General features: G+C 42.8%; 1 protein-coding gene across 2 annotated transcripts in view; it reads left to right on the top strand.

Moving 5' to 3' along the window:
* Positions 1-24,403, top strand: part of ZBTB8OS (zinc finger and BTB domain containing 8 opposite strand) — a 30,125-nt gene extending 5,722 nt beyond the window's left edge. For both annotated transcript variants that reach the window (XM_066575028.1, XM_066575029.1), the window contains exons 3-7: positions 4,823-4,944; positions 11,784-11,866; positions 16,156-16,208; positions 22,316-22,352; positions 24,078-24,403. In XM_066575028.1, the coding sequence (XP_066431125.1) occupies positions 4,823-4,944; positions 11,784-11,866; positions 16,156-16,208; positions 22,316-22,352; positions 24,078-24,164 (382 nt within the window). In that variant the 3' untranslated portion in view covers positions 24,165-24,403. The remainder of the gene's footprint in view (positions 1-4,822; positions 4,945-11,783; positions 11,867-16,155; positions 16,209-22,315; positions 22,353-24,077) is intronic.
* Positions 24,404-24,505: the final 102 nt, after the last annotated feature.

The raw sequence follows: 24,505 nt of genomic DNA, 5'->3' as shown, positions 1-24,505 counted from the left end.
GTTATGACAACATTGAGTGTGTCCCACTATGATGTAACAGTGACATTTAAAACGCCCTCTCCATGCAGTAGAATTACATCCATTAACAGAAGCCAAGTGCCTCCCTCCCTAATTACATTAAAGAGGTCGCCTGAGTCTCTTTACTGTTGATGACCTACCCTCAGCATAGGTCATCAATAGTTGATCGGTGGGGTTCTGCCTCTCGGGATCATCACCTATCAGCTGATTTCTGAGTCTATCGGTGTGGACAGTGCTGGAAGCAGATAGCGCTGTCCTTATTGCAGTTTGATACTACCGGCACGACTCTCATTGAATTCCAAAGGGAGCACTACCTGCAGTACCAAACCGGGTCGCTGCCATAGAGACAATGTGATTTGTTATCAGCTATATCCTCACTGACAGTGGGGATCAGTAGGGATCCTGAGAGGCAGCCCCCCACTGATGAGCCATCCTGAGGATAGGACATCAATAGTGAAAGTCGCCGACTAACGGTCGATTTCTTGCGGGTTATTGCCAAAAAATAGGACATGCAGCGATTTTATTTATTTATTTTTTTTTTAAATCTCGCAGCATCATTGCCAGAGATAAGTTGTTCATGTGAAAAAAACACCTTGAAATCCATGTACTATTTTCACGTGTGAGCACATGGCCATGATATTGTCACGTTTTACGGGCATGAAAACCAATGATTTCAGTGAGAAATGCAAACCAGAAATCGGCTCCTCTGCAGTCGCTCCCACGCAAGGACTGGTTGGAAACCACAACTGATGAACAGGAAAATGGAGAAAGTCCAGCGTTGGGTTAAAAGCATTCAGTCTTTATTAGATCATCCAGACAGACAGACATGGAGGAACAAAAGGACATGTGCCATCTTACATGTTTTAGGCAAACATGTTGCCCTTAGGGCTCCTGCACACTTGCACTTTTCTTGCGCGTTTTTGTTAAAATCGCAATGCGTTTTTAACATTAGAAAGTCCTATTGACTTTTGCAAAAAAAAATGCAGCAAAATCATGTGAAAAACATGCGCGAGAAAAACACAAGTGTGCAGGAGCCCTTAATCATAGACTATGATTGAATGGCTGTGATTGGTTTATCGAGCGCTGGCTCTGATTGGTTCTCAAGCACCGCAGCTCAGCCAATCACAGCAGCGCTTCCTGGAGGCGTGGATTCTGAACCTCCAAACCAGGAAGTGCTGAGTGAAAACTTCAAGCAAGTCTGCCGGTGCTTATGGGGAGATGTGTGGCGCATGTTAGGTGATTTATTTTCTTATTATTTTAATTCCACCCCACCCCCGTCCTCCCCACCCCAAATCATCGATTTGCTCGCGGTGATATCACTGTCGCCCGTGTGAAAGAGGCCTTAAACCTTTTGCTCATTCTCAGCTGAACAGTCTAGTGGGCTGTTCTGTCAGTGATTGTCAATCATTAATAGCTCCGCCCACTGGACTGCAGCCGAGAATGAGCAAAAGGTTTAAAAGAATAAAATACAAGTTATACTGAATCTTTCCCTATAAAACTATATATCAGTCCGCTCAGCTCCTCCTGTTCTATAACATGATGTCTTTAAGCGTGCCTTAAAAACACATCTGTTTAGGGAGGTCACCATAGTCCCATATCTAACTTCTCAATTTACCCCAATTCAACCCCCTTCATCCCACTGTATCCACGTATCCCCATATCCCATACATCGTAAGGCACTACATATCTCTATGTACACTGGTACTTAGCTGGTGAGCAGCTCGTACAGCTTTATGTATACCACCCTGTTTATATAAAAGATGGCTGGATCATTGTATAGAGCAAGCACTGTTACCTCTGTCACCCCTATTTCCTTATAGTCTATAGACTCTTGCAAGCTGGGACTATTGTTCTTGACCCTCTATATTACTGTATGTTATGTCTTATTTTGTCTGTTTTCCCTGATTTGTAAAGTTGTGCGGAATGTGTTGGCGTTGTATGAATAAAGATTAGTATTGCTATTAAACAGCATCCAGCTTATTACCTACATCCCTGATGGTCTAAGGCAGGGCTCACACGGACAGATTTCAATTGCGGAATCTGTAGCAAAACGCAGGCATTGAGAAGCATGTACTTACGCTTTTTTGCTCACACTCGCTGATATAAATTGCGTATTTCGTGAGCGGAGAAAAAATTGCAGCATGCTCTATTTTGCTGTGGATGGCTTCTGTTGATGTCAGTGGAGGCTGTCCGTCCCGTAGCCCATACGCAATTAACATTGCAGATGGGCTGTGGGTACTTGCGTTATCACTAAGCGGCAACATAAGAAATACAAACATTCTAAAAAAAAAATACTGCGCATGAGCGACAGCGAGCCACCACTGTCATCCGCAATACAGCTAAGTAAGGTATGCAGAATCGCTGGCGGGGCTGACAGCTAGAATCCATTGCGGGCCTCCCGCATGCAGAATCTGGTCCACCCGTGTGTAAGGTAGGGAAGAAGTTGAAGAGTTTATATGGTCAATTAAAAATCTAGTTCGATGAATGTGTGGGCAATATGTGATGTCCTTACAATGAGATGAATGTTCACTTTACACACAAGAATTATCACTAAAAATTCATGCAAATGAGTGATAATCATTGCGCGTAAACACGGCCATAGTGCACTTTTCATCTGTACGATAATTTTAAGGTGAGTTTAAAATCCATCCTTCAGCCACAGAGTGATAAAGTATCTCTCAATAGAAGGCCTGCTGTGTTCTTCATGGGAGATGGAAGATTAGATTGTATTCTGCCAGCAGCCCTGACAAAACCAAGGCAGCTGTGCGCAGAGCCCAGCCCACATGCTGGGTTCTGCAAACAGCTCCAGGAGGCCATTTTACATGCAAAAGAAGATGATAAAGTGTTAATGGACATTAATGTCTATTAACACTTTATGTAAAATGATCACTAAAACTTTCAATCATTTGAAAGATTATCTTTGCATGTAAATGGGCATTAAGACCAGACCCAGTCAATTGTTGCTACAGGTTGTCTTATCTGCCTATTGTGTGCACTCCCTCCAGTTTACACGACAGGCATTGCCACAGCTTGTCCAAGGCAGTGTGTCTCAACTACAGTCCTCACGGACCCCCAACAGGTCATGTTGTCAGGATATCCTATAGTAAGAACACCTGTGGCAATGTCTGAGGCACAGATAATAACTACATCACCTGTGCAATACTGAGGAAACTCTGAAAACATGACCTGTTGGGGGTCCTGAGGACTGGAGTTGGGGGAACACTGGTCTAAAGGTCCTTTTACATGCTAAGATAATCTTTCAAACTGCAAAGATTGAAAACTTAAGCGATATATTTGCATAAAGTCTTAATGGCTTTAATGGTCATTAACACTTTATCATCCTCATCTGCATGTCAAAGGACCTCTAGGAGTTATATGCAGAGCCCAACCTGTGTTTAAACACACTCCCAACAGTGCAAACACATTCCATTGTTCTCCTTGTGGCTAATGTAAACATGCCGTGGGAAGAACATCCTGCAGTCTTTTGAAAGATTGTGAAATGCATTTAAATGGAATGTATTTGCTCAGTCGTTCAGCGGCTGAACGATGGATTTTATGTGCAGTAAAATCTATTGTTCAAACGAAAAGTGCACGATGCCCGCGTTTACGATTATCGCTCATTTTCGTCTGTTTGGACAAATTTTGAGCGATCATCGTTGCATGTAAAAGGACCATAAGGGACTGGAAGTTAATATTCATCTGTAAATTTATTATGCGTTACCCACACGAACATCTCTCATTTCTCTCTGTCTCTCGCTCTCCCCATACCTCTGGTGATTGCTTTGCTACAACCCCATCAAGGTCTGCCTTGACTTTCAGAAATAAGAATGAAAAAACATCTCTTCTATCAACCATTAATTATTGGGTTACATTTTACCTAAGCACCTCTAGTGTCTATGTGAGTTTCCGTTAAATCGGGACTCCATTTATGTTCTTATTGTTTATTAAAGAGGTTGTCCAGTAATTAGACAACATTGCTGCAATAGCTTGAACTATCTTAAATGTAAAACAGAGTAGTATTTACCTGTCCAGCAGAAGTCAACTGATCGCTGTAGCCAATCAAAGGCTGTGGCATATCCATTCTTAACTCCTGGTATTGTGGCACCCAGGGTGTTGGTGCTGATGCCAGGAGTACAGGCAGTGATACTGCAGCGGTCAAGGGACTTCTGCTGACAACAGTCACCGGGAGGACGTTGGGGTAACACTGCTGGATCACTGTGCAGAGAATGGGTAAGTACAGCTCTGCTTGTTATTTTAAGGCAATGTTGTCCTATAACCTGTAAACCCCTTTAAAGAACCCTTCAGGTACGCTAATTCTGCATACACTGAACTTTCCAGGGAGTGCCTGAATATCTAGTAACCCCCTTCCAAACCTTCACAGTCTTGTAAGTGTAGTCACTATTGTAGAACAGATGGCATGTGGAGGATGCCCACCAATCTATAGTGCTAGAGCTTTGTTGAATTGGAAGGGAGGGAACATATTCTATCCTGGACATAATGGGGTAGACTTGCTCTTCCGGGCTAATAGACAATGTAAGCTTATACTAAATAGTCTAAAACTTATCACAATGCTGGCTGGTTGATAGATTTGATGCATCTTCAGACACTTATCTACATTTACACCACCTATTGGTGGAGTAAATTGTTCTGTGACTTTTTTTCAAGGCAGTAAAGCACAACCACTAAATGCAGGTTTGCTTTAAATTAATTATAATAGCAATTCTATTTCAAGACACTTGTAGCTCTATATTGCCTTATTGTAAAAGACTTGACTAATAGATGGCTCCTTGTACTTTTTCTACAGACTACATGCTTGGGGTGAAACCCTGGAGGAAGCCTTTGAACAATGTGCTATGGCTATGTTTGGTTACATGACTGATATAGAGACTGTGGAGCCTATAGATACAATCGAGGTGCAAACTGAAGGTAAGAATTGTGTTGTACATAGATATTAATATATTTTTATTATTGCATTATGATTAGAAGGTTTTTTTCTTTTAATATGAGGAATTATGTTCTTCACGGTTTAGGCTAAATTTACACATTCATTGTGGATCACATTTTAGAGCTGTACAAATGACGATAAAAGGTTTTGAATTACCTTATATACTTGAGTATAAGCCGACTTTTTCACCCCTTTTTTTATACTGAAAAATGCCCCTCTCGGCTTATACTCAAATTAAAAATATATACTTACCTCTCCGCCAGAGGCCCGGAGCATCTGGCTGCTTGGGGCCCGTCACTGTAATGAAGTTCTTCCAGCAGGCATGGATTCAAAATCCCTGGCTGCTGAAAGGGCTGTGTCTGATTGGCTGAGCGCTGTGACCAATCACAGGCGGCGCTCATTTGTCCTTCAATGAATGGCTGAGCGCTCAGCAAATCAGACCAGACGCAGCACTTTCAGCAGACGGAGATTTTAAATCTCTGCCTGCTGAAAGAACTTTATTACAGTGACTGGACCCAAGCGGCTGCATTTTTTTTTTTCATTTTTTACTAAACTAGGGATGATTTTCAGGGAAGGGCTTATATTTAAAGGCCTTCCCTGAAAATCACTGCGGGAGGTGCCGGCTTATACTCGGGCACCTAGGTTTTCCCTGTTTTTTGTGGCAAACTTAGGTGCCTTGGCTTATATTCAGGTCGGCTTAAACTAGATTATATACAGTATTTAAAAAATAATTGTGCGCACCTCACTGGTGAATTCCACTTTTAGTCGCATAAAACTAGAAAAGAGGGGGAAAAAAGTCAGTGAAAAAAGATATTTAAAAAAATTGTGTATTTGTCACAGGAAAAAAAAACACTGCAAAAATTATTTTGGTAGCTGAAAAAAAGTAGGTTAGTAAAACCAGCACATGGGTAAAATCCCTAAAATGTGTCTGGTCCTTAAGGGGTTAAATAGCTTAACACAACTAATATAACAAGTGGTTTCTGCAACTTCAACACAAAATGCCATCTTTAATTGCTGTAGTCTCAGAATTATTCAACTCCTTTGTGACAAGCATCTTTGGTACTTAGTAGAGCACCTTTTTCTGTTATGACCTGCTGCGAACATGATGCGTAGTCAGATGCCAGCTGCTGGCAGCTTTGCTGAGGAATCTTGGACAATTCCTCATTGGCAATGGCCTGCAGTTCACTAATAATCTTGGGTTAATGTGCTAAAATTGTCGTCTTCATATCCTACCAAAGATTTTCTCTGCGGTTCAAGTCAGGCGACACTGACGACCACTCCAGAATCTTCAGGATGTCTTCTGAAACCAAGCCTTGGTGCACTTTGATGTTTGAGGTGTGCTTGGGATCATTATCCTACTGGTACATCCAATGATGCCCAAGCTTCAGCTCGCTTGTAGAAAGCTTAAAGGGGTTGTCCCGCGAAACAAAGTGGGTCTATACACTTCTGTATGGCCATATTAATGCACTTTGTAATGTACATTGTGCATTAATTATGAGCCATACAGAAGTTATCAGAAATTTTTCACTTACCTGTTCCATTGCTAGCGTCCTCGTTTCCATGGAGCCGTCTAATTTAGACGCGCTTGCGCAGTCCGGTCGTCTTCTTTTCTCAATGGGGCTCCGTGTAGCTCCGCCCCGTCACGTGCCGATTCCAGCCAATCAGGAGGCTGGAATCGGCAATGGACCGCACAGAAGCCCTGCGGTCCACCGAGGGAGAAGATCCCGGCGGCCATCTTCAGCAGGTAAGTAAGAAGTCACCGGAGCGCGGGGATTCAGGTAAGCGCTGTCCGGTGTTCTTGTTTAACCCCTGCATCGGGGTTGTCTCGCGCCGAACGGGGGAACTGTTGAAAAAAAAAAAAAACCGTTTCGGCGCGGGACAACCCCTTTAAGTTTTTTTCTTAGGATTTCCTGATACCTGACTGAATCCACCTTGCCCTCCACATGCTGCAGGTTTCCATTGCCAGAGCATCATCAATCCACCACCATGTTTTACTGTAGGCAGGTTGTTTTTAACGTATGCTTCATTCTTCCTTCTCCAGAATTATCGCTGGTCCATAGGCCCAAAGAATTTGCTTTGTTTCATTGCTCCACAGAACAGGATCCCGAAACTTCTGTGACTTATCTATATAGTTTTGATCATATTGGAGGTGACTTTTCTTGTGCTTTTCGTTCAGTAGAGGTGTATGCATTAAATCTTGCTGCAGGTCTTTTGCAGTCACTTGAGTGCTTTTGACCATCTGCCTATCTGGTGATCGCTTTCTCCTACGTTCAGGTAGTGTAGCCAGTGTTCAATTGACTTTGTACCGTGAGCTATGCTTCCAACTGTATCTCTAGGAACATTCAGTGCCTCTACTACTTTGTTGTATTTTCTTTGTTTGTATAAGGCCTCATGTCCACGGGGACAGATCCGCAGCGGGTCACCCGCACGTGTGATCCGCGCCCCATAGGGATGCATTGGACACCCCCAGGTAATTAAATACCTGCGGATGTCATTTTCCCGCAGCATGCACCATTTTCGTGCTGGTCTCCCGCGGGGACGGCTCCTGCAGGCTTCTATTGAAGCCTATGGAAGCCGTCCGGATCGGCGGCACAACCGCAGCTGAATTCCTGCTCTTCGGGGCGCGGGAGAGCAGGAGTTTAAAAAAAAAAATGGAGTGCACGGTGCATGCGCGCCAAGCACATCCACCGGGCCGAAGAAAGAAGATCCGACTGCGACAGAGGGCAGATCCGCAGCTTCTGGACAGGTAAGTAATGCTTACTTTTTAGCCTCATGTCCACGGGAAAGGAGGGACCTGCTGCGGGATTCTGCATGAAGAATCCGCAGCAGGCCTGATTTTCCCCGTAGACATGAGGCCTTAGGCAATGATTTCTTTTTGGACCCCTCTCTTGACTTAGTGTCTTTTTCCATGGCTTCAGCGCCCGACAGTCATTCCAGCGATCACTCCAGTGCTTTCACGCCGGAGTAGGATTGTTCAGTGAATTGAGGCTGAGCGCACTGGAGATCGCTCCAGCCGCCCGCCTTCATTCACAGTAAAGAGGCAGGTGCTCATAGCTGAAGGACTGCCTGTTTATATGGGCCAAGCTTTGTGTGTTTTTTTTTTTTTTTATACCTGCAGAAACTGAACAACGAACACATCATTCAGTGTAAAAGGGCCCTTAGCCTTATTTCTAACATGTAATCAAACGTCAGTGTCAACAAACTCCTTGTCTGTCCATGTATATGATGTGTTTTATCTGAAGCACAGCTAAAGGTACCTTTTTATATGGGACGATTATTACCCAATTATCGCTGGAAATGGTGAATTCAGTCAATGGTTGTCCAGTATATACGCGGCCCCCGATAGAGCACTGAGCGACAAATCACTCACTACTTGGAGTTGCTTGGTTTTTTGCAGAACTCCAAACCAAGTGACTGTCAGGCCATGTAAACAGGAGCCGCTCAATCTTTGACGGACTCCTTTTTACTGGGAATAGGGACTGGCGGGCCTGGACGATCCTCAGCCGCTTTGCCTCCTTATCGCACCTGTGTATAAGCACAGGATCAATAGTCACTGGTACGGCTATTGGGTGCTAATGCTCCCAACACTCGTACTGTATAAATGTACCTTAATGCAACCAGTGAAGCTCTGCTTGTGGCAACACCTGATTCACAAATATGTGCGTTTAAGGATTTTCTTCAGGGAGTTGAATATTTCTGAAACTGCAGTCATTAAAAATGAAATTTTGTGTTGAATTTTGAGAAACCACTACTTATGTTGTGTTGAGCTATTGAAACTCTTCTCATTTGATGATTTTTTTTTGGAAATGGTTTGTTAATTTGGCAAATAAATCTAATTTGCAATGGGGATTCAATAATTTTGACTGCAACTGTACTTAATAAAGATGTACAGTTGTTTTTTTTCTACCTTGTTTCCCCGAAAATAAGACGGTGTCTTATATTAATTTGTGCTCAAAAAGATTTAACTTTTTTACATGTATAGCTGCCTGGACACTATTTAAATTGAGGGCTTATATTTCAAGCATCCTCAAAAAATCCTGAAATATAATTTTGCATCCGCAGAAATCCTGGAAAATCATGCTATGTCTGATTTTCAGGGTATGTCTTATTTTCGGGGAAACAGGGGTACATTATCAACTAACCCAGAGGTGTTAAACATCCTTATGGTTGCCTTCAAAGGGGTGATTGCAATTGCACAGTAATGTAATAAAATTATCACATGAGAATATTCACACACATAATATCACAGTGAGTAGTCTTGCAAAAGTAATACACTATAAATTGAACCCATCAGTTTCAATGGGTTAGTTTCCATTAGCATTTCTTTTCACGTGATATGCGATCATGTTAAAAAATACACGGCATGACCTATTTTGGTGCATTTTACGCACCACAATAGGCCATTGAAGTGAATGGGTGGACACAAATCCGCAGCGAATACGCTGGAAACCTGTGCATTCACTGCGAATTTGCAAACCATTTCAATGGGCCTGTCTGCATTATTTTTTGCATGCGCAAATACACAATCTATATGCACACACAAAAACGCGCAGCCTAAAAAGACAAGCGTAAGCGATTTTCAAGAAATGCACTGATGCCCCATGTGAACGAATCCTAAGGGTGACCCCCCCCCCCCCCTTGGTGGCCCCAGTAGTAATGGTGACCCACTTAGTGGCCCCAGTAGTAATGGTGACCCACTTAGTGGCCCCAGTAGTAATGGTGACCCCCTTAGTGGCCTCAGTAGTAATGGTGACCCCCTTAGTGGCCTCAGTAGTAATGGTGACCCCCTTAGTGGCCCCAGTAGTAATGGTGACCCCCTTAGTGGCCCCAGTAGTAATGGTGACCCACTTAGTGGCCTCAGTAGTAATGGTGACCCCCTTAGTGGCCCCAGCAATAAGTGACCCACATAATGGCCGCAGTAGTAATAGCAACCCCTCTACAGGCTTTACTTTCACCCAGCCTGCAGCATTGGTCTGGTGTCAGCAGCCTCTGTTGAGTGTGTAACTGCTGGCCTCTCCTCTGTGTCTGCACTGCATACAGGACGGCGCACGCAGATGCCTGGGGGGAGAGGTCAGCAGTCACAGACTGCAGTGCTGCCGCCGGACTGGAGCTGCAGGCAGTGTTTGTAGAATTCCTGCTAGTTTTGAAGCACGGCTGGTGGGCAACATAAAATGAGGCAGTGGGCCTTGTGTTTGACATGTGTAAACTAACCTGTGCACAACCCCAATTCCCAAAAAGTTGGGGTGCTGTGTAAAATGTAAAAAAAAAAAGAATGCAATGATTTTGAAATCTCATATAACTATATTTTATTCACAATAGAACATAGAACACATACGAGAAGGGGGAAGTAAGACATTTTTCCATTTCATTTTTTTAAATTAACTCATTTAGAAATTGATGGCAGCAACACATCTCACAAAAGTTAGTACAGGGCCATGTCTACCATTGTGTAGCATCCCCTCCTCTTTTAACAACAGTCTGGAAAGTGAGGAGACCAATTGCTGGAGTTTCGGGAGAGGAATGTTGTCCTATTCTGCTCAACAGTCCTCAGTCTTTGTTGGACAGGGACCTCTCCTATCATCTATTTATACCCAGGACTGTGACTAACATGGGGGCATTTTCTACATCTAGATCCGTGTTCCCCAACTCCAGTTCTCAGGGACCGCCAACAGGTCGTGTTTTCAGGATTTCCTCAGTATTGCACAGGTGATGTAATTATTGCCAGTGCTCAGACATTACCACAGGTGTTCTTACCATAGGATATCCTGAAAACATGACCCGTTGGGGGCGCTGAGGACTGGAGTTGAGAAACACTGATTTTAGAGGAAAGAAGGTTTCTACACCGACTTAGAAGATGTTCTTTACCGTAAAAGCAGTGAGACTATGGAACTTTCTGCCTGAGGATGTGTAGCTGGTGAACTTGATAAGAGTTTAAGAGGGGCCTGGACGTCTTTCTTAAATGTAACAATATTACATGTTATAGTCGCTAATTACTCAGGATTGGTGATCCAGGGATTATTCAGATTGCCAGACTCGAATTTTGTTTTCTCTTAAATGAGAAAAATTGGCTTTTATAGCAATGGTTTTTTTTGCCTTCCTCTAAATCAACATGGAAGGGGGTTTCTGGGGATAATAGGCTGAACTGGATGGACGTGTCCTTTGCAGCTTTACATTTTAAAAAATGAAATGGAAAAATGTCTCATTTTCACCTTCTGATATGTGTTCTATGTTCTATTCTGAATAAAATATGGTTATATGCATATCCAAATAATTGCATTCTTTTTTCTAAACAGTCATTTACATTTTACACATCGTCCAAACGTTTTTGGTATTGTATATCTGTACTGTATGTATGTGTGTATATATGTACACTCATTGTAAAAAAATATGTCAAGCACCTAGAAGGACTTGTTGGAATCAAATGAAACTTTCTCTGTGATTTGTAACGTTGATATAAGCAAGTGATTACAATGTTAGAGCGAAAGGATCATTTATTGTGGAAAACTGACCCCTTGATGGGAGGCTCTAGTACCCTGTTGTACTGCCTCTAACTTGGATACAAGATGTAAAACGGGCGGGCATGGAGGCTCTAGTACCCTGCTGTACTGCCTCTAGCTTGGATACAAGATGTAAAACGGGCGGGCATGAAGGCTCTAGTACCCTGTTGTACTGCCTCTAACTTGGATGCAAGATGTGATACGGATAGGCATGGAGATATACAGGTTCCATATGGTATCCTGCGGCATATCAGTCCACGTTTACTGTAACTAAAGCAAAACACTACCACAGGTGTCTGATTTTTTTTCTTTCTTTTTAATAGGGAGTGATATGCTCAGCTTACTCTATCATTTCCTAGACGAATGGCTCTATAAATTCAGTGCTGATCAGTACTTCATACCTCGGGTGAGTCTTTTATGATGGTTTGTAAGGCTAAAAAAAAGACATATGTCCATCCAGTTCAGCCTATGATCATTAATGTTGATCAAGTGGAAGGCAAAACTCCCCCATGAGATAGAAACTAGTTGTCCTCATTTTAGGGGGGAAAAAAATCTGGCAATCGAAGTAACTCCCTGGGTCACCAACTCTTTTGAAGTAATTAGTGATTATAACTTGTATTAAGAAAGGGCATCCAGGCCCCTCTTGTACTTTTTTTTTTTTTTTTTTTTTTTTTTAGCGAGTTCACCATCATCACATTCTCAGACAGAGTTCTGTGTTTGTGTAAAAACTTTCTTTCCTCTGAATGTAACAAGTGGCATCCTCTATGTATACAGTCCTGGCTCTAAATAGATGATGGGAGAGATCTCTGTATTGTCCCCTGATATATTTATACATAATTATTAGGTCGCCCCTCAGCCATCTTTTTTCTAAACAAAATAACCCCCATTTTGCTAACCTCTCTGGGTATTGTAGTCCGCCCATTCCATTTATTAAATTAGTTGCCAATCTTTTCACTGAAAAAGCCAAAAATACCTGAAGGTCTGCAAAGCAGACACGGTCGCCATAGGCACGATCGCCATAAGGCAGGCACAATCGCCACCGACACAATCGCCGTAGGGCAGGCGCAATGGCCTTAAGCCCTGAGGATATGTAGTCAGCCAGACAATAATGTGTGGAGGAGCAACTTGTTCCTGGCAAGCTAATATGCAGTCACCCACTCAACCCAGCCCAGATGGGGAGGAGTGACTGCATATACTAATAGCCTGCACATGTGAACGATACCAAAGATGTCAGCCATAGATAGGTGGTGACCCACCATACAGGATATCAACCCTGGCTGATATGACAGCGGGTTGCCCTGTATCTCTAAGGTGGGCCACACTGGCTGACATCTTGGGCTCCCCCACCAACTAGCAAACTACATACAAAAGTACTAATGCATACTGATAAAATACGGGTGTTAGTACTGCATTTTGGCCAAAACGCATAGGCTGACGGACCGCGTCGAGGTCACACCGCTTCCGTCAGTACCTACGCTAACTCACGATAAATTACATAAAATCACAGAGGTGAGGAAAAAGAAAAAAACAAACACATTCACTGAAAAAGCCAAAAATACCTGAAGGTCTGCAAAGCAGACACGGTCGCCATAGGCACGATCGCCATAAGGCAGGCACAATCGCCACCGGCACAATCGCCGTAGGGCAGGCGCAATGGCCTTAAGCCCTGAGGATATGTAGTCAGCCAGACAATAATGTGTGGAGGAGCAACTTGTTCCTGGCAAGCTAATATGCAGTCACCCACTCAACCCAGCCCAGAATGGGGAGGAGTGACTGCATATCCTCAGGGCTTAAGGCCATTGCGCCTGCCCTACGGCGATTGTGCCGGTGGCGATTGTGCCTGCCTTATGGCGATCGTGCCTATGGCGACCGTGTCTGCTTTGCAGACCTTCAGGTATTTTTGGCTTTTTCAGTGAATGTGTTTGTTTTTTTCTTTTTCCTCACCTCTGTGATTTTAGTTGCCAATCTTTGTACCAGCTTAAGCTCTGATATGTCCTACTTGAGTACCGGTGCCCAAAACTGTACACAAGGTGTAAAAAGCTTTATAAATGTCCCACAAATTTCTGGCTTTAAAAAAGTTGCAAACATATATGACTTTTTGTGCCGCCCTCGTTGGTTTTTTAAAAAGTGGATGGGGTTTGTTGGTACGTGGTTTGGCTCACAATACCAACAAATTTCTGTTAAATTGACACCAGAAACTGGCAAAAATGTCAGAAATAAACATTTCTTTTAAGGCACGTAGAGATGCTTAGATGCACCTAATATATGAAGAGTTATGCACCCAGGGAAATCCTATTCAGGCCAGCATTTTAAATGCTGGTCTTAATAAATTCCCCCCAATATTCCATGTGTGGTCTCACCAGTGACTTGTAAAGAGGAAGAACAATGTTCTCATCATGTGCCCCTAGACCTCGTTTGATGCGTCCATGATCCTAATTGCCTCGTCAGCAGCTGCCTGACACTTTTTACTCCATTTTACAGTTAGCTATAGGACCCCAGGTCCTTTTTCATGTCGGTATTACCCAGTGGTTTCCCATTTAGTGTGTGATGTTGACATGTATTTCTTCTGCCCATGTGCATAACCTTACATTTATTAGTGTTAAACCTCATTTGCCACTTTTCTGCCCCAGATTTAGCTTTTCCAGATCCATTTCCAACCATAAACTGTCCTCTTATGTGTTAATTACTATATAGCTGCAATTATGGCATTTTACAGTGTAATCTTTTATTAATAAATGTTAAAAAGAATGGGGCCCTATGCTAGCCCCTGTGGGACCCCAATAGTAACGGTGACCCAATCTGTGTATGTACCATTTATAACCACCCTTTGAAGTTAAACTGACTGGCCTATAGTTTCCGAGTTTACTTTTTGACTCGTTTTTGAACATGGGCACCACATTTGTTATGGACTAATACAGTGGAAAAGACCCTGTCAGTAGTCATTAAATATAATAAATAATGGTCTATCATCACATTACGTAATTTCCCTATATCCCAGGAAAGTATACCATCAGGACCCAATGATTGGCCTATTTTAACTTTTTTTAAGGCAGTTCTGTACTTCTTTCTGGGTTAGGGCCCTTTTATACTGCACGATTGTTGGGCACAGAAGAGCCTAACAGCCATCCCAGCAATAATCGCTCCTGTGTAAAAGCACAGAAGCAAATCATCACTCAGTGAATGGAGGTGGAGTGCGCTGGGATAGTTCTGGCCTGCCCAACGCCATTCACAGTAAACAGGCAGTCATTCATAGATGGGCTGCCTGTTCACACACGCTGATCATCGTTTGATTTTTATGCATGCACAATCCAAATGACAAACAAATTATCATTCAGATTACCATGATCCAGTGAGATATGAACGATAACCGTTCCGATGCACCAGTAGCTGACCTCATGGCTACCATGAGACTTTGCAGCGGTGCTTGGATTACGCCTACTATGTCATTCTTGTCAGAGGAGGCGAGAGGGATGGACTTATGAGGGGAACAAGCAGCTATCAGAGACAGTCCGGCCCACCCACTAGATCCCTGTGCCTCATTTACATGTGGCGCAGGAAACTTTAAAACTGCTATTGCTGAGAGATGCTTTTATCACCATTCATAACAAAATAAGTGTAGAGTGAGCCAACGGCATTGTAGCGCTGTTACTGGTCGCTATTGGCAAAAACTGCTGACTGGTTCCCTTCAATAGAGCGGTTTTTATCACTCTCCATTTTACTTAACTTATCCTTTTCCTCTATGAATGCGCTGCAGAAAAAAAAGCCTAAGGCCGGCTGCACACGAGCGTGACGGGCTCCGCTGCGGAATATTCCGCGGCGAAGCTCGTCACAGCGCCCCCCCCAGGGACCCCATACTTACCAGCGTATCCGGCGTCTTCGCTCCCGCATGACGCTTCCCCGCCCACCGCCGCCGCGTCATATGACACGGCCGGCCGTGTCATATGACGCAGCGGCGGTAGGCGGAAAAGCGTTTTCACGCTATCTTCCGCTGTGTTACAGCGGGAGATAGCGTGAATGGACGGATTCCATTGACTGCAATGGAAGCCGTCAGCGCGTACACCCGCGGCAAATAGAGCATGCTGCGGGTGAGGACGGGAGATTTCACAGTGCGGAATTCCGCACCGTGAGCCCTGAGCTATTAGGTTCAATAGAACCTAATAGCTGCGGGCAACGCAGCAGATTTTCGCCGCAAATTACGCGGCGGAAATCCGTTCGTGGGAAGGAGGCCTAATAGATTTGCTTTCTCACTGCCCTCTAGGATTTTTTCTTTTTTAATGGGCAACAATTTCAGTATTAATCTTTTTACTATTTATATAATTAAAGAACAGTTTAGGGTTAATTTTACTCTTTGGCTAGAAGTCGCTCTTGCTTTTTACATAATATGTATTTTCCCTTATAGCTTTTAGTGCTTCCTCGCTGCCTTTCGTTTTTTTGGCTTTAGATGCTTTCTTTTTACTGTTTATTGCCCGGTTTGTATCTGTATTGAGCCACATTGGTTTTCTCCTATTTCTATGAAAATGAACAGCTGATAGGAAATTTTTTAAAGCATCTTAAATATTCTCTGTTTGTCTGTATTCTTTGAAGACATTGTCCCAGTCATTAATGCTGAGGGCATCCCCAAGCTGCTTAAACTTAGGCGCTGTGACTAACTGCCATGTAGATTGTACAGAAAAATAACCCTGTCTCTTTATTTAGGAGGTGAAAGTGCTACATATAGACAGAATAAATTTCAAGATCCGTTCTATTGGGTAAGTTATTTCTCAGTCTAATTTATATGTCTGCAATAGGGATTAGTGTCCCAGCATGACCACTGGTATCCTGACCTGAACTCCCAAGTATTGTAGATTCCTATGATACGTGGAGTTCAGATCAGGATATCGGGCCGGGACACTCATCCTTGTCAAGGATGCATAAATGCAGCTATAATACGCTTATGTCACTGGCCGGAGGATGTTAATACATTAGTACCATTAGCGTTAGCAAGTGCACCCATGCAATTATTGGGAAATGCATGCACTAGCAGCCACCCATGTACGTGTATTGGCACCCTTGAGGACCCACACCTATCAGACTTTTGTGAATATGACATAAAAGTCTGAGATAAGAGTAATCCTTTAATACTTACAGCTTTTCACCTGCTACAATACGTAAGCAACTTCAGACAAGTCTAGGGAATTCTGTGTGAGCTAAATATGTTACCAGCAGAAATCTCCCCTGTTCTTAATATTTGGTATAACCATCTCACCTCAATTGATGACCAAATCACCAGAGCCAGCAGGATACCCAGGAATCAACTACTCCGATACACAGAGAAGGAAAGAAACAATCATGTGCCTCTAGTAGTGACCTACAATTCACAGCTAGGGGTACTAAGGAAAACTGCAAAGAAACTCCACCATACCCTACACAAGGATGACCGTCTGAAAACCATATTCCCGGGCCCTCTTCTTCTGTGTTACAGACAACCTCCTAACTTGAGGAACTTTATAATCAGGAGTGCATTACCCTCTGACACACAAAAAGGAACTTATCCCTGTAATGTAAGGAGCTGTAAGACCTGCTCACATGTACTGACTGCGGACAGGATACGGATCCCCAACACACAGCAGGACTATAAGATCCCGGAGACATTCACATGTTCCTCGTCCAATGTTGTGTACCTGATCATGTGCAGTAAATGTCCTGTTGGGGGACTTTGTCGGAGAAACAGGACAGAAACTGAAAGCAAGGATGAGATCTCATCGCCACACGATTGAACACAGAAAAAGGGAATTACCTGTGGCCGAGCACTTCTCTAACCATGGACATAACATAGGAGATATGAGAGTTTTGATATTGAAGGGTGGTTTCAAGTCACAAAACCACAGAAGAATTTGGGAATATAAATTGATAACAACCTTTGACACGCTGAATACTGGGTTAAATTATTCCCCAGGATTTATGCGTGAATGGGAAGTGTGAGACATTTATTGCACAGATAAGACTGCTGGCCTGGTGAACCCCCTCCAACAGTAATTTAGGGACCATAAAACTTTCACTCTGCTATCAGTGCCTAGACAAGTTTGTTTTCTGTTGCAGAATTCCTTTTAAGTGCAAACCAATCCCATCCATGTCTGTGCCTTGTCATAAGTGTGTTTAAATATTCATGCCTCTTCGGATCTATTCCATTTTTAGCCTGACAAAGAGCCTGAGAGGTTCGCAAGCTCGCTATTACATAATGTAGTTTTGTTAGCCATTAAAAGGTATCATATCTACAAGATTACGTGGTTTCTCTTGCTGGAAAAAAAAATCACATTTTGAATATTTGGTACAATGTATCAGAATGACCAGACTTGAAATGTAGCAAACCATCAGCTGTGATGACCGTTAGATCTGAATTGGTTAGGAGCTGCCAAACATGTTTTGTAATCTTGGATCTACTTTTTTTTGGCCTGTGAGTAGGAGATCTCCGGGTGAACTAGAAATTGCTGTATGTGGCGCACAGAGCATGTTACTACAATATTTTTCTTTTGCATGTCCTGTTTTTAGATGCTGAATAATGACAATTGCAGCTAATTATTGCACTTGCTCAACAGCCATGCCTCTTTCATACATGACACTACTGCTTCTTCACTGTGCCCTACTCTGGGCTGGAATGTATATTTGGTATCCGTGGGTAATAGTACTAGTCATACAAATCCTGGTATGATAACCCAAGGAACATTTCAATAGGATAGGAAGGAGAAGGGAAACACAAACCTATGAGGGGGCAGTTGTCCCACTTCTGTGTTGATGCCAGCTGGAGAACAACCTGGTGGCCTAACATCAAAAGCTACTACACCTGCTATGAAGTCTATTGGTAGATCTGTTAAAGGGAACCTGTCATGTCCCCACAGCAACATAAACTAAACTATAGGGCTGTTAGAGTAGGTTACAGGGAGCCGGGTGATGTATTTTTTTTAATTCACCGACTCCCTAGTTCCTGTGGTGTCCCTTTCTGAAGTCCCGGCCGCGCTTGAAAATCTGACTCTTCTTCAGAGTCTCATACATACACTCTCCTATAGACTTCAGAGTAGGACACCGCAGGAACCAGGGAGCGGGTGAGTATAGCAAATACATCAGGCGGCTCCCTGTCACCTCACCGAACAGCGCCATAACTTAGTTTATAGAGTTGGTAGGACGTGACAGGTTCCTTTAATCTACTAGTTGACCACTCTTGGTACAGGTTTTTATCTTCTGGATGTAAACATGAATGTCTTACTTGGTGTGCCTTCACACGGGCAATAAAATTGCGTGATATGAGAATAAAAAAGCAGAATTATGAAACCAATGGATTTTCAATGTTTTTTTCACATTAGCAAAAGGTTATCACTGATCCGATGTTGCGGGGAAAAAAATCACGGCCTGTTCTATCTTTCTGCGATGTGCAACTTTTAAAATCTCCCATGTTTCCCTATAGAGCTTCCTTTTTATCGCATCGCACGAACTTGCAGTTTTTGTGCAATGCATTCTTAACATTACAAAGTCCTATTGACTTTTGCGGTAAAAAAAAGTCTTGTGCTTTTATCGCTTAAAAATTGTGGGTACAAAGACGAGATTTTTTTTCATGAAAAATCGCGACCAGCTGTGTGAAACCAGCCTTACTGATGCCAGGAAAAGATCTTTGAAAATGGTCAGTATTAGTGAGTTGCAGAATTTATTTTGCAAGTACAATGAATGCACTAGCTTGTGTCTTGTGCAAGGTCTCAGGGGATAGTGGATGTCTCAAGGACACGTACATCCCCTGAGGTCTTGTACTACATACACTAGCATTCAAAAGTTTGGGGTCACATTGAAATGTCCTTATTTTTGAAGGAAAAGCACTGTACTTTTCAATGAAGATAACTTTAAACTAGTCCTAACTTTAAACAAATGCACTCTATACATTGCTAATGTGGTAAATGACTATTCTAGCTGCAAATGTCTGTTTTTTTGTGCAATATCTACAAAGGTGTATAGAGGCCCATTTCCAGCAACTATCACTCCAGTGTTCTAATGGTACAATGTGTTTGCTCATTGGCTCAGAAGGCTAATTGATGATTAGAAAACCCTTGTGCAATCATGTTCACACATCTGAAAACAGTCTAGCTCGTTACAGAAGCTACAAAACTGACCTTCCTGTGAGCAGATTGAGTTTCTGGAGCATCACATTTGTGGGGTCAATTAAACGCTCAAAATGGCCAGAAAAAGAGAACTTTCATCTGAAACTCGACAGTCTATTCTTGTTCTTAGAAATGAAGGCTATTCCATGCGAGAAATTGCTAAGAAATTGAAGATTTCCTACAACGGTGTGTACTACTCCCTTCAGAGGACAGCACAAACAGGCTCTAACCAGAGTAGAAAAAGAAGTGGGAGGCCGCATTGCACAACTAAGCAAGAAGATAAGCACATTAGAGTCTCTAGTTTGAGAAACAGACGCCTCACAGGTACCCAACTGGCATCTTCATTAAATAGTACCCGCAAAACACCAGTGTCAACATCTACAGTGAAGAGGCGGCTGCGGGATTTTGGGCTTCAGGGCAGAGTGGCAAAGAAAAAGCCATATCTGAGACTGGCCAATAAAAGAAAAAGATTAAGATGGGCAAAAGAACACAGACATTGGACAGAGGAAGACTGGAAAAAAGTGTTGTGGACGGATGAAACCAAGTTTGAGGTGTTTGGATCACAAAGAAGAATGTTTGTGAGACGCAGAACAAATGAAAAGATGCTGGAAGAATGCCTGACGCCATCTGTTAAGCATGGTGGAGGTAATGTGATGGTCTGGGGTTGCTTTGGTGCTGGTAAGGTGGGAGATTTGTACAGGGTAAAAGGGATTCTGAATAAGGAAGGCTATCACTCCATTTTGCAACGCCATGCCATACCCAGTGGACAGCGCTTGATTGGAACCAATTTCATCCTACAACAGGACAATGACCCTAAACACACCTCCAAATTGTGCAAGAACTATTTACAGCAGAAGCAGGCAGCTGGTATTCTATCGGTAATGGAGTGGCCAGCGCAGTCACCAGATCTGAACCCCATTGAGCTGTTGTGGGAGCAGCTTGACCGTATGGTACGCCAGAAGTGCCCATCCAACCAATCCAACATGTGGGAGATGCTTCTAGAAGCGTGGGGTGCAATTTCACAAGCTTACCTCAACAAATTAACAGCTAGAATGTCAAAGGTGTGCAATGCTGTAATTGCTGCAAAAGGAGGATTCTTTGACGAAAGCAAAGTTTGATGTAAAAACAATGTTATTTCAAATACAAATCATTATTTCTAACCTTGTCAATGTCTTGACTCTATTTTCTATTCATTTCACAACGCATGGTGGTGAATAAGTGTGACTTTTCATGGAAAACACAAAATTGTTTGGGTGACCCCAAACTTTTGAACGGTAGTGTAGATACATCAGTTTTGCCCGGTATTTTACTTTAAAACGGTATTTCAATATATAAAACTTATTGAAAGTATACAGAGCAAAACAAAAATCCTCAGTATATACTAATTAAAACTTTTCAGTATTTTCTCACATACTCACTAAGCAGCCCAAAATGTGATGTTTATAGCTCACTGCCTAGAGTTACGACTTGCAGTTCCACTTCAGTTTGCTAATGGAGCCTGCTCAGAGCTAACACTAGGTGTGCTAATGTGAGAAAGCACAATATGAAATGCACAATATGGAACAGTGGTCAGCAATGCAAGATGGGAAGTGTACCTGCTACCTACCTGACCTGCTGCTGAAACCAGGAGCACTCTTACTGCAGTGGGGAGCACATGAGGAGCAATATTGTCTTCTATTATTTTGTAATGATAGATGTTTAGGATGTACTATTAGGCTAGTTCCACACGGGCGATCACTGTTTTGCTGCGAGGCAAAACCGTCTCTTGCTTCCCAAGGCTTTTGGAGCATCAGCGCTGCGTTTTCTCGCAAAATCATGACTACTGCTCGCGATTTTCTTGCTCGGTTTTTATATTTCTTTTTAAGAGAAAGTCAATAGGTTTTTTTTAATGTTAAAATCACATTGCAAGTTTGTTGCATTGCAATTAAAAAGGAGGCTTCATAGGGAAACCTGACCGTAAAAAAAAAAAAAATCACATATCGCAGAAAGATAGAGCATGACAGGGTTTTTTTGTTCTCTCAACATCGCTAATGGGAAGAAAACCATTGAAAATCATTGGTTCCATATTGTGCTTTTTCAGAGTCTCGAATCGTGTGAAAATCGCGCTATTTTTACACCCTTGTGAAACCATTTTATGTGTTGTATTCTAGCTCTGTGTAACTGCACTGTAAAAGCGTAACTTTGTTTTCCTAAAACTATTGACATTTCATAGTGTCACGTTTTTATTGGTGGGTGCGTGTGTGCTGAAAAGAATCACTTAACCAAGCACTTTGCCCCCTTTAGCCGTGATTGGCGCTCCTTGGGTCGGCTGGTTTACCCAGGAATTCAAAAATATGGCCGCTGTTTACGCAACCTGTGGAAACCCATCCCAGGATGTGAGAATGCATCTTTAGACCAGAGGTGGCGGGCAGTGCCTAATGCCACGCTTAGCATTTAGCCAAACAGTGTGGCGTTAGGCCCAGGCCTCTTCTCCGTCCAGTCTAGAGATGCATTCTCCCGTCCAAGACAGTTTTCCATGGGTTGCCTGGACAGTGGCCATTTAGTTACTGGACTACCCCTTAAAGCTTTAGGGCCAGTCTAATTAAAGGAGATCAAATTCAGATCTCTACTTTCTGCAATAATTTATGAATAGTATTATGGCTGGGTTTCATAACACTTTTTCAAAGAAAATAATTAGCATTTTTCACTGTTACATTTGAGACATTCAGTTATGCATTTTTGTTTTTCTTTTACAGGTGGGGAGAAGAATTTAGCTTATCGAAGCACCCCCAGGTAAATTCTTATTTGTTACACAAGAAAACTGGGCTGCGTTCTTAAACGGAATCTGTCAGGTCCCCTAAGCTTGCAAGCAGCACAGTATAGTAACAGACATGCAGATATACAGAAGTCTGTTACTTATGATGATTAGTATGGGGTTTTAACACCTCTCATGGCACTTTTACACAGGCTGACAGTCTTTCAAACGACTGCATGAGCGATTACGTCACCGCTATGGTCCTCAGGAACTCCTGGAGAGCATTTACACAGAGATAATTACCGCTGGATTGGGGGCTTCTTGCTCAGCGCTTCACCTCGAAAGGGAAGCACAGAGCGTTCACACAGGACGAGAAGCTAGCGAGTCAACAGGGTTTGTTAGGTTGACTGTAAAGTCATCTTAACAAACCGCGAATGACAAGTGAGTAATTTTTCTGCATTTACACTGAACGATTAATACATTTTGAGCAATAACCATTACTTTTGAAACTTTGCTAGAACTGGACTAGACAAAGCCAATGAATCTCATACCTATTCATATAAGTGCTCTACCAGCTTCTTGCTAGGCAAGTCCTTCTTTGTTGAGAGCTATTGAACGAATTTTGAGCGATAATCGTCCCCTGTAAAATCAACAAAATTGAGTGATAATTGTCCCGTGTAAATGCAAAGAATTGTTTACTATTCATTTAGGTCTCATTTTTGCTGACTTTGTCAGCATAAAAAAAGCATTGCTGACTCCTCGCTGCATGTAAACACTCCCTCCTTTTCATAGGTGAAGCGATGAGCAAAAAGCCCATGATCCAGCAGTGAACTCTGCCTGTCTAAATGCTCTGACAAGTGCAGACAACCTTAGCGGTGACATCCTGTCTAAATGGGACATTACTGTACACGGAGGGACCTGCCAATCAGCATCCGGAAGGGGGAAGGATGAGGGTGGGGAAAGTGTACATATGAACATGCATGAGCTTCATTGAATTCCTCTTCACTCCATCCCTGCAAAATTTCAAAAGTAAGATTTGCAAAACTATAAACAGATCACCATAAGTGACAGACTGCTGCAATCACAGTGTCGCTATCCTGTACTGTCTGCACACCAGCGACCTTTACAGGTTCCTTTTACGGCTTGTTAGTAAAGTAGCAGAAGAGTGGACAGTTGAAGGGTCTGCAGGTAATGGTATTGTTGCCAAGTGGTTGTTTGATTCAAATACTCCTATAACTAATATAACCCATTGCTTTTAATCTTGATGAAAGAACAGTCATTTCTATCTGTGAGTGATACAAAAGTGCCGGTAAAGTTATGAATATGAAATAACTTTGCATTACAGGTGTTGTACCACTTCTAGCTAGTGGGGGTGATCTGCCATCTGGGAGCGCCAGGATTCAGCGGTTTCCCTGGGCTGCTGTCCGTGTACTGAAGTTTGCTGCAGGAAACAGCTCCTTACATTGCACAGTGGATTGGATTGGTACTGCAGGCTGACTCCTATTGAAGGCAATGGGAATCGGCCTGCAGTACCAATCCAGGCCACTACGCAATGTAAGGAGCTGTCCGTTTCCTGCAGAAAATTAGCTCAATACACAAAGACACCAGCCTGAGGAAAACAGCTGATCTCTGGGGGTCCCAACTGGTAGCCCTTTGCCGATCTGCTACTGATGACCTTTCCTGAGGACAGATCATTATAGTTAAAAGTGGCACAATCCTTTTAACAAACGCCTAAGTCCTCAAGCTGTCTTTTGTTTTGCCAGGGCACAGAAGTGAAAGCCATTACATATTCAGCTATGCAGATCTATGAAGAAGAGAAGCCTGAAGTTTTTGTCATTATTGATATTTGACATTTACTAGAATTCTTCTCAATCATCTCTGATGTGGAAGGGGCACAGCCGAGAGTCAACTGACCATGGGGATGCCTTACTTTCCTTTTTTAGCACTTTTACAACATTATTGACAAAATGGAGTATATACATGGGGTAGTAAATTGATCTGTACGGGAAAGTGGACTTTATTTGTTGCGAGTGTTGAGGCTACTTGCTATTTGCACTGAAAAACTGAAATAAACCTATTTTTAAACTAACCTTACCTTGTATCCTGTAAGCAGCTTATTTTTGGAATAGCCTTGGTGTTAATACACTTGGGTGTGGAACATTTGTGCTGTTGTGAGGAAACACAAGGACTA

Source organism: Eleutherodactylus coqui, chromosome 1, assembly GCF_035609145.1.
Source record: "Eleutherodactylus coqui strain aEleCoq1 chromosome 1, aEleCoq1.hap1, whole genome shotgun sequence".
NCBI classification, from domain to species: domain Eukaryota; kingdom Metazoa; phylum Chordata; class Amphibia; order Anura; family Eleutherodactylidae; genus Eleutherodactylus; species Eleutherodactylus coqui.
This window is presented reverse-complemented; position numbering and strand designations above follow the sequence as displayed.